Source organism: Littorina saxatilis, linkage group LG3, assembly GCF_037325665.1.
Source record: "Littorina saxatilis isolate snail1 linkage group LG3, US_GU_Lsax_2.0, whole genome shotgun sequence".
Lineage (NCBI taxonomy): Eukaryota > Metazoa > Mollusca > Gastropoda > Littorinimorpha > Littorinidae > Littorina > Littorina saxatilis.
Genome location: NC_090247.1, coordinates 64,662,638 through 64,672,637, shown reverse-complemented (window position 1 = coordinate 64,672,637; position 10,000 = coordinate 64,662,638). Strand labels below are relative to the sequence as shown.

At 41.5% G+C, this 10,000-nt stretch overlaps 1 protein-coding gene across 1 annotated transcript in view; it reads right to left on the bottom strand.

Annotated features, from left to right (window-relative positions):
* Positions 1-10,000, bottom strand: part of LOC138962947 (uncharacterized) — a 60,066-nt gene that overhangs the window by 12,473 nt on the left and 37,593 nt on the right. The window contains exons 9-12 of the mRNA XM_070334914.1: positions 8,043-8,204; positions 6,677-6,847; positions 4,305-4,469; positions 563-730 (exon numbers count right to left, since the gene is read on the bottom strand). Coding sequence (XP_070191015.1) covers positions 563-730; positions 4,305-4,469; positions 6,677-6,847; positions 8,043-8,204 — 666 coding nt within the window. The remainder of the gene's footprint in view (positions 1-562; positions 731-4,304; positions 4,470-6,676; positions 6,848-8,042; positions 8,205-10,000) is intronic.

Genomic DNA, 10,000 nt, shown 5'->3' with positions numbered 1-10,000 from the left:
GGGGCGGTCAGAGTAGTAGGATGTATTTACATCTGTTACACATCATGGGGAAAGGATATCGTTACATCTGTTACACATCATGGGTGTAGGATGTCGTTTCATCTGTTAAACATCATGGGTATAGGATGTCATTACATATGTTACACAACATGGGTAGAGAATGCCGTTACATTTGTTGCACATCAAGGGTCAAGGATGTCGTTACATCTGTTACACATCATGGGTTTAGGATGTCGTTACATCTGTTACACATTATGGGTTTAGGATGTCGTCTCATCTGTTACACATCATAGGTATAGGATGTCATTACATATGTTACACAACATGGGTAGAGAATGCCGTTACATTTGTTGCACATCAAGGGTCAAGGATGTCGTTACATCTGTTACACATCATGGGTTTAGGATGTCGTTACATCTGTTACACATTATGGGTAAAGGATGTCTTTTAGGGCAAAACAAAGGGAAGATAAACATAATACGGACATTAGTGAGTAAAAAGGTCTCTGCAAAGTTGTTTTAAATGTGCGATATCCTCAACATACCGGTGGGGGATAACTAACCGTGAGGGAAAGATCCTGGCAAGAACCGCCTCTTATTGTGGTGAGTCCTCTGGCAAAGATTCTCACAGCCTCTCTCCTCCAGGGACACGGTGAAGTGGGACGATCTACAGCACTGGTCGCACAGCTGTGTGGTGCTCTGTCGCTGACAGTGAGATATCTCCAGCACATCTGTTACACAGCATTGGTACTGGGTGTCGTTACGTCTGTTACACATCATGGGTACAAGATGACTTTTTGGTGCTTTCGCCGCATGTTATCATTCTGGCACCCCTTAATGGCCGTGGAAATCGTGACCATTCCTGATTTAAATCACGTCGGAACCCCTCACTCTCTATGGAAGACATGACCATTCCTGATTTGAATCACATGGGAACCGCTCACTCTCTATGGAAGACATGCCCATTCCCTCATTTGAATCACGTGGGAACCCCTCACTCTCTATGGAAGACATGACCATTCCCTCATTTGAATCACGTGGGAACCCCTAACTCTCTGTGGAAGACATGACCATTCCCGATTTGAATCACGTGGGAACCCCTCACTCTCTGTGGAAGACATGACCATTCCCGATTTGAATCACGTGGGAACCCCTCACTCTCTATGGAAGACATGACCATTCTTCATTTGAATCACATGGGAATTAAACCTTTTACTCTCTATGGAAGACATGACCATTCCCTCATTTGAATTTGTGGGAACCCCTTACTTTCTATGGAAGACATTACCATTTCCTCATTCTGAATCGCGTGGGAACCCCTTAATCTTCATGCAATGACGTCAGCGCTTTTCGGCGATTGGTCAAGGCATTTTGTATCAATAATGTCGGTCACGCTTGAAGTTATCGCTATTTCATTATGCTTTTCAAACTTATACGAAGTGAACGGGAGCGTAGGGTCAGTTTATGCACTGAATTAGCCCCGAACAGTGAGATATAGAGAACAGTACACAAATACGAACGGAGAGACTCGAAAACTCGAGTCAGTCGTCGCCACGCTCGAGAACTCAAGTGTAACATTTGAAGTTAAATTCTCCCTCGCATTCAGTGCGACAGAATAGCTCAGTTGGTAACGCGATCGATCATACAGTAGTCATTACTTTTGTGTTCCCGGGTTCAATTCGCTTCGACGGCAATTTCATTTTTAATTTTTTCGTAATTCTTGTATTTTATTCATTTGCTTCATTCCAAACGTTTTGGATTATGAAATGAATCGAAATAATAAAAAAAAAGTTGCATAATTATTGAGTACTTCCAGAATTACCCATTCATTTTTGAGTCACTTGAGAAAAAGTGACTCTATGTAATCGGTCAGTGTTAGTCTGTCCGGCCGGCCGTCCGTAGACACCACCTTAACGTTGGACTTTTCTCGGAAACTATCAAAGCGATCGGGCTCATATTTTGTTTAGTCGTGACCTCCAATGACCTCTACACTTTAACGATGGTTTCGTTGACCTTTGACCTTTTTCAAGGTCACAGGTCAGCGTCAAAGGAAAAATTAGACATTTTATATCTTTGACAAAGTTCATCGGATGTGATTGAAACTTTGTAGGATTATTCTTTACATCAAAGTATTTACATCTGTAGCCTTTTACGAACGTTATCAGAAAAACAAGGGAGATAACTAGCCTTTTCTGTTCGGCAACACACAACTTAACGTTGGGCTTTTCTCGGAAACTATAAAAGTGACTGGGCTCAAATTTTATGTGAACGTGACTCATTGTGTTGTGAATAGCAATTTCTTCCTGTCCATCTGATGCCTCATATAATATTCAGAACTGCGAAAGTGACTCGATCGAGCGTTTGCTCTTCTTGTTTTATTTTGTTTTTAGTAACCGTGACATCGGCTTTGGTGAAAATTTATTGCCCTATAGGCAACACCGCGACTACATGTAATGATGATATCAAGAAAATGTACACAACACAAACACGAACTAGGAAAACGACGAGTCAACAAATGCTCGATTCGAAAACTCGGGCACGTGGCAGTTATGTTGGCTGTTCAAGTCTTAGTTTTCACGACTCGCTTGTGTAAGACTTGTGGCGCGGTGGTAAAACGTTTGCCTCCAATGCCGGTGGTCTCGAGTTCGAGTCCCCAAACTGCTTTTGTAAATCATGATTTAAAATTAAAAAAACTTCTTTTCTGAACTTTATGTACTTGTATGTTATTCTTTTTATATTTAGTCAAGTTTTGACTGTGCATGTGTGCGTGTGTGTGTGTGTGTGTGTGTGTGTGTGTAGAGCGATTCAGACTAAACTACTGGACCGATCTTTATGAAATTTGACATGAGAGTTCCTGGGTATGAAATCCCCGAATGTCTTTGATGACGTCATATCCGGCTTTTCGTGAAAGTTGAGGCGGCACTGTCACGCCCTCATTTTTCAACCAAATTGGTTGAAATTTTGGTCAAGTAATCTTCGACGAAGCCCGGACTTCGGTATTGCATTTCAGCTTGGTGGTTTAAAAATTAATTAATGACTTTGGTCATTAAAAATCTGAAAATTGTAAAAAAAAATAAAAATTTATAAAACGATCCAAATTTACGTTTATCTTATTTTCCATCATTTGCTGATTCCAAAAACATATAAATATGTTATATTCGGATTAAAAACAAGCTCTGAAAATTAAATATATAAAAATTATTATCAAATTTTTTTTTTCGAAATCAATTTAAAAACACTTTCATCTTATTCCTTGTCGGTTCCTGATTCCAAAAATATATAGATATGATATGTTTGGATTAAAAACACGCTCAGAAAGTTAAAACGAAGAGAGGTACAGAAAAGCGTGCTATCCTTCTCAGCGCAACGAATACCCCGCTCTTCTTGTCAATTCCACGGGCACTGCCTTTGCCACGGGCGGTGGACTGACGATGCTACGAGTATACGGTCTTGCTGCGTTGCGTTGCGTTCAGTTTCATTCTGTGAGTTCGACAGCTACTTGACTAAATATTGTATTTTCGCCTTACGCGACTTGTTGATTTATCCCAAAGGTTTTGAGTCGTGTATTGAAAATCAAATATAGTGCGTGAGTCGAGTGCCCTTGAACAGCTTTCCCACAATCCCGTATTCTATTTTTAGTGCCCAATATTGACGGACTGTGTGATGATATCTTCTGCTATGGTCTGTTGAGACAGTGATATCAAAATCGAGACCGGAGGTCGAGATTTTGATATCACTGTCGAAACAGACCAATAGCAGAAGATATCATCACACAGTCATTCAATGTTAGATATATTGCTAATTCTCTGCACATTTTGTATTTACTGTAAAGAAATTACAAAAGTATTTGTCTCAGTTTTGGCTGTTCCATATCCCTCCCTCTGATTATTATTTCTTTTTGTTCACGCTTTTCTTGTACTTTTCAGTATTTCAAAATGTCTTTTCGTTCAAAAAGTCTTTAGTCACTTGCTCAACTAAATTCTGGGATAATTACATTTTCATATATATTTTTTTGTTTTTAAATTTAGGTGTTTTTGTTTTTGAAGTGGGGAAGCAATAAAGAGGTCGTCGATATCAAAACTGATATCGACGGAAATGTTGTCGATATCACTTTTGCACTGAGCTCAATTTTGCCCAATTGACCAATGGAAATCCACGTAACATGTGAAATAGCAATATTACGGGATATCCCCAAGGAAAAGTCAAAGGGCATATGTATCACCGCGTGTCGACTACAAGTTATAGTAGATACTTACTTCTAGTATGATAGGCTTCTGGTTTAAATCAATTGACCCAATCGCTCACCATGGAAGCCATGTCCTGGCAGCTGTCTCTTGTCGTGTTGAGTCCTATTGCATTGAGTCTTACAGTATCTCTCCTCTGACGGCAGGTTGAAGTGAGACGATCTACAGCACTGGTCGCACAGCTCTGTGGTGCTCTGTTGCCAGCAGTGAGATATCTCCTTATAATCTGTTACACAGCAATGGGTACAAGATGACTTTTAGTGTTTTACTTTGTCGAACATGTCTAAGAACACAGAAAGCAAAACAAACGCACTTTGACTGGAACAACTTGTCTCAAGTACGACAACCTCAAGTCCCGCGAAACAGATTGCTCACAAATCTGAGTGCAACTTGACGGAGGAACATTGAAACAGCATGACAAGATACCAGTTTGTTTGTTTGTTTGTTTGCTTAACGCCCAGCCGACCGCGAAGGGCCATATCAGGGCGGTGCTGCTTTGATATAACGTGCGCCACACACAATCAATCAATCAATCAATGAGGCTTATATCGCGCATATTCCGTGGGTACAGTTCTAGGCGCTCTGCAGTGATGCCGTGTGAGATGAAATTTTATACGGCCAGTAGATTGCAGCCATGTCGGCGCATATTTACCTTTCACGGCCTTATTCCAAGTCACACGGGTATGGTAGACAATTATTAACTGTGCCTAAGCAATTTTGCCAGGAAAGACCCTTTTGTCAATCGTGGGATCTTTAACGTGCACACCCAATGTAGTATACACGGGGGGTGGTTCGGACACCGAAGAGAGTCTGCACACAAAGTTGACTCTGAAATAAATTTCCGCCGAACCTGGGATCGAACTCGCGCTGACAGCGGCCAACTGAATACAAATCCAGCGCGCTACCAACTGAGCTATATCCCCGCCCAGAAGACAGAAGTCGCAGCACAGGCTTCATGTCTCACCCAGTCGCATTATTCTGACACCGGACCAACCAGTCCTAGCACTAACCCCATAATGCCAGACGCCAGGCGGAGCAGCCACTAGATTGCCAATTTTAAAGTCTTAGGTATGACCCGGCCGGGGTTCGAACCCACGACCTCCCGATCACGGGGCGGACGCCTTACCACCAGGCCAACCGTGCCGAGATACCAGTTGGGAAAGCCTGTTCATCGCACATGCAGCTGTAGGTAGGACGTCAGCCGGCCTTGTTTATCTCAAGCACATCTGTTATACATCATAGGTACAGGGTGTGGTTGCATCTGTTATACATCATGGGTAAATGATGGTGTTACATCTGTTACACATCCTGTGTAGAGATGACGTTACAGTTGTTAACATGATGGGGAAAGGATGGAGTTACATCTGTTACACATCCTGTGTAGAGATGACGTTACAGTTGTTAACATGATGGGGAAAGGATGGAGTTACATCTGTTACACATCCTGTGTAGAGATGACGTTCCAGTTGTTAACATGATGGGGAAAGGATGGTGTTACATCTGTTACACATACTGTGTAGAGATGACGTTACCGTTGTTAACATGATGTGGAAATGATGGTGTTACATCTGTTACACATCATGTGTAGAGATGACGTTACAGTTGTGAACATGATGGGGAAAGGATGGTGTTACATCTGTTACACATGCTGTGTAGAGATGACGTTACAGTTGTTAACATGATGGGGAAAGGATGGCGTTACATCTGTTACACATCCTGTGTAGAGATGACATTACAGTTGTTAACATGATGGGGAAAAGATGGAGTTACATCTGTTACACATCACGGGTAATTCATGTCGCTAAATCTGTTACACATCATGAGTAAAAAGTGTCGTTACATCTGTTAACATCATGGGTATAGGGTGTTGTAACATCTGTTAAAGTCATGGATAAAGGATGGCGTAACATGTTATAACATGAGTAAAAGATCGCGTTACATATGTTAACACCATGGAAAAAAGGATGTCGTTACTTATGTTAACATCATTGGTACAGGATTGTGTTACATTTGTTAACATCATGGATAAAGGATGGTGTTACATTTGTAACACATCATGGGTAAAGGGTGGTGTTACATCTGTTACTCATCATGTGTAAAGGATGGCGTTAAATCTGTTAAAATCATGGGTAAAGGATGGTGTTATATCTGTTACACATAAAGGGTAAAGATGGCGTTACATCTGTTACACATCATAGGTAAAGTATGGCGTTAAATCTGTTAAAATCATGGGTAAATGATGGCGTTATATATGTTGCACATCATGTGTCAAGGATGCCGTTAAATATGTTAACATCATGGGTAAAGGATGGTGTTACATATGCTATACATCAAAAACGAATAATAGACCGACATTAGCGAGTAAAACGGTTTTTGAAGTAGCGATGTTTTAAATGTGCGATATTCTGTTTATACAAGTGTTTGATAACTCACGGTACAAATGCAGAATGTCAATTAAGAGCCGCTTCTTGTCGTGGTGAGTCCTCTGGCACAGATTCTCACAGCCTCTCTCCTCTAGGGACACGGTGAAGTGGGCCGATCTACAGCACTGGTCGCACAGCTGTGTGGTGCTCTGTCGCTGGCAGTGAGATATCTCCAGCACATCTGTTACAAAGCATAGTTACAGCAGGTCGGTACATCATTTCTTACTCATCTTGGGTGAAGAGAGTCGTTACATTTCGTACACATGATGGGTAAAGAGTGTCGTTATATCTGTTACACATTATGGGACAGAGTGTCGTTACATCTGTTACACTTCATGGGTCAAGAATGTCGTTACATCTGTTGCACGTCCTTGGTAGAGGATGTCGTTACACCTGTTACACGTCATAGGTAAAGGATGTCGTTGCATCTGTTATATATTATGTGCCAAATAAGTCGTTACATCTGTTACACATTACGGGTAAAGAATGTCGTTACATCTACTACACAACATGGGTACAGGGTGTCGTTTCCTGTGTTAAACATAATGAGTCAAGGATGTCGTTACATCTGTTACACATAACGGATAAATGATGTCGTTACATCTGTTACACATTGTAAGTAAAGTGTGTCGTTACATCTGTTACACATCATGGGTCAAAGATGTCGTTACATCTGTTACACATCATGGGTAAAGGATGTCTTTTAGTGTTTTATTTTGTCGAACATGTCTATAAGAACACAGAAAGCAAAACAAATGTACTTTGACTGGAACGACATGTCTCAAGTACGACAAGTCCCGCGAAACAGATTGCTCACAAATCTGAGTGCAACTTGACGGAGGAACATTGCAACATTTAAGCTTGACAAGATGCCAGTTGGGAAAGCCTGTTCGTCGCATGTGTAGCTGTAGGTAGGACGTCAGCCGGCCTTGTTTGTCCAACATAAACTTCATACTGACTATCCCCCCTCCCCCCAATGCTGATGATCAAAGTTTGAACCCCATATTGCATCATAGAGTCTAATAACAACAAAGGTATTCTAACTAAGAAGTTTGCTTCAACGCAAATTCTTTCTTTTCCATCCAAGGGACGTAACCACTCAGTGCGTTTCGAATAAATCGATTTGCGGGGTAAAATCAGTCGAATTTTATCACAAATCTGCTTTAAATCTTCGATCAAGCGTACGATGCTTTTTCCCTCTGGATAGTTGTACCTCTTGAAACTGGATGGGAAGCATTCAGTTTGGAGTTTATTTTCGCAGAAGCACGGCGGACGTCCTGCATATATAGCCGCATGTGTTCATTTCGGCACCCGTCAATACCCGTGGAAAAATGGATATTTCTCTCATTTGAATCACGTGGGAACCCCTCGCTTACCGTGGAAGCCATGTCCCAGCAGCTGCCTCTTGTTGTGGTCTGCCTGGCACAGAGTCTCACAGGCTGTCTCTTCTAGGGGCAGGGCGAAGTAGGCCGATCTACAGCAGTGATTGCACAGCTCTGTGGTACTCTGTTGCTGACACTGGGATATCTCAGCAAGATCTGTCACATACACATCATTATGTGAAGAATGTTCAACCTCTGTGAAGGATGATCAATCTCTGTGAAGAATGATCAACCTCTGTGAAGAATGATCAACCTCTGTGAAGAATGTTCAACCTCTGTGAAGAATGATAAACCTCTGTGAAGAATGATCAACCTCTGTGAAGAATGTTCAACCTCTGTGGAGAATGTTCAACCTCTGTGAAGAATGTTCAACCTGTGTGAAGAATGATCAACCTATGTGAAGAATGATCAACCTCTGTGAAGAATGATCAACCTCTGTGAAGAATGATCAACTTCTGTGAAGAATGATCAACCTCTGTGAAGAATGTTCAACCTCTGTGAAGAATGATCAACCTCTGTGAAGAATGATCAACCTCTGTGAAGAATGTTCAACCTCTGTGAAGAATGATCAACCTCTGTGAAGAATGATCAACCTCTGTAAATAATGATCAACCTCTGTGAAGAATGATCAACCTCTGTGAAGAATGATCAACTTCTGTGAAGAATGATCAACCTCTGTGAAGAATGTTCAACCTCTGTGAAGAATGATCAACCTCTGTGAAGAATGATCAACCTCTGTGAAGAATGTTCAACCTCTGTGAAGAATGATCAACCTCTGTGAAGAATGATTAACCTCTGTGAAGAATGATCAACCTCTGCGAAGAATGATCAACCTCTGCAAAGAATGATCAACCTCTGTGAAGAATGATCAACCTTTGTAAAGAATGATTAACCCCTGTAAAGAATGATTAACCTCTGTGAAGAATGATCAACCTCTGTAAAGAATGTTCAACCTCTGTGAAGAATGTTCAACCTGTGTGAAGAATGATCAACCTATGTGAAGAATGATCAACCTCTGTGAAGAATGATCAACCTCTGTGAAATAATGATCAACCTCTGTGAAGAATGATCAACTTCTGTGAAGAATGATCAACCTCTGTGAAGAATGTTCAACCTCTGTGAAGAATGATCAACCTCTGTGAAGAATGATCAACCTCTGTGAAGAATGTTCAACCTCTGTGAAGAATGATCAACCTCTGTGAAGAATGATTAACCTCTGTGAAGAATGATCAACCTCTGCGAAGAATGATCAACCTCTGTGAAGAATGATCAACCTCTGTGAAGAATGATCAACCTCTGTGAAGAATGTTCAACCTCTGTGAAGAATGATCAACCTCTGTGAAGAATGATTAACCTCTGTGAAGAATGATCAACCTCTGCGAAGAATGATCAACCATGGGCCTTCTGTTCAAAAGTGCCCATAACGACCTCAAAGTGGATGAGCCATTGTTTAGGTCGTTGACGAGGAACAGTCCCCCCCCCCCACCCCCTCCCTACTCCAGATTTGTAATAACCAAATTCATTGATCATTGTTTAAGCCTCCAAGCTGAAATGCAATACCAAAGTCCAGGCTTCGTCGAAGGTTGTTTAACCAAAATGTAAATCGATTTGATCGAAAAATGAGAGTGTGACAGTGCTGCCTTACCTTTCACAAAAAGTTTTATATGACGTCATCAAAGACATTTATCAAAAATATGTTAAAACTATTCTGGGGATATTATACTCAGAAACTCTCATGTAAAGTTTCATGAAGATCGATCCAGTAGTTTTCTCTTAATCGCTCTGCACACACACACACGCACACACACACACACGCACACACACACACACACACACGCACACACGCACACCACACACACACCACACACACACCACACACACACAACACACCACACACACACACACACACACACACATACACACACACACACATACACCACCACTCTCGTCTC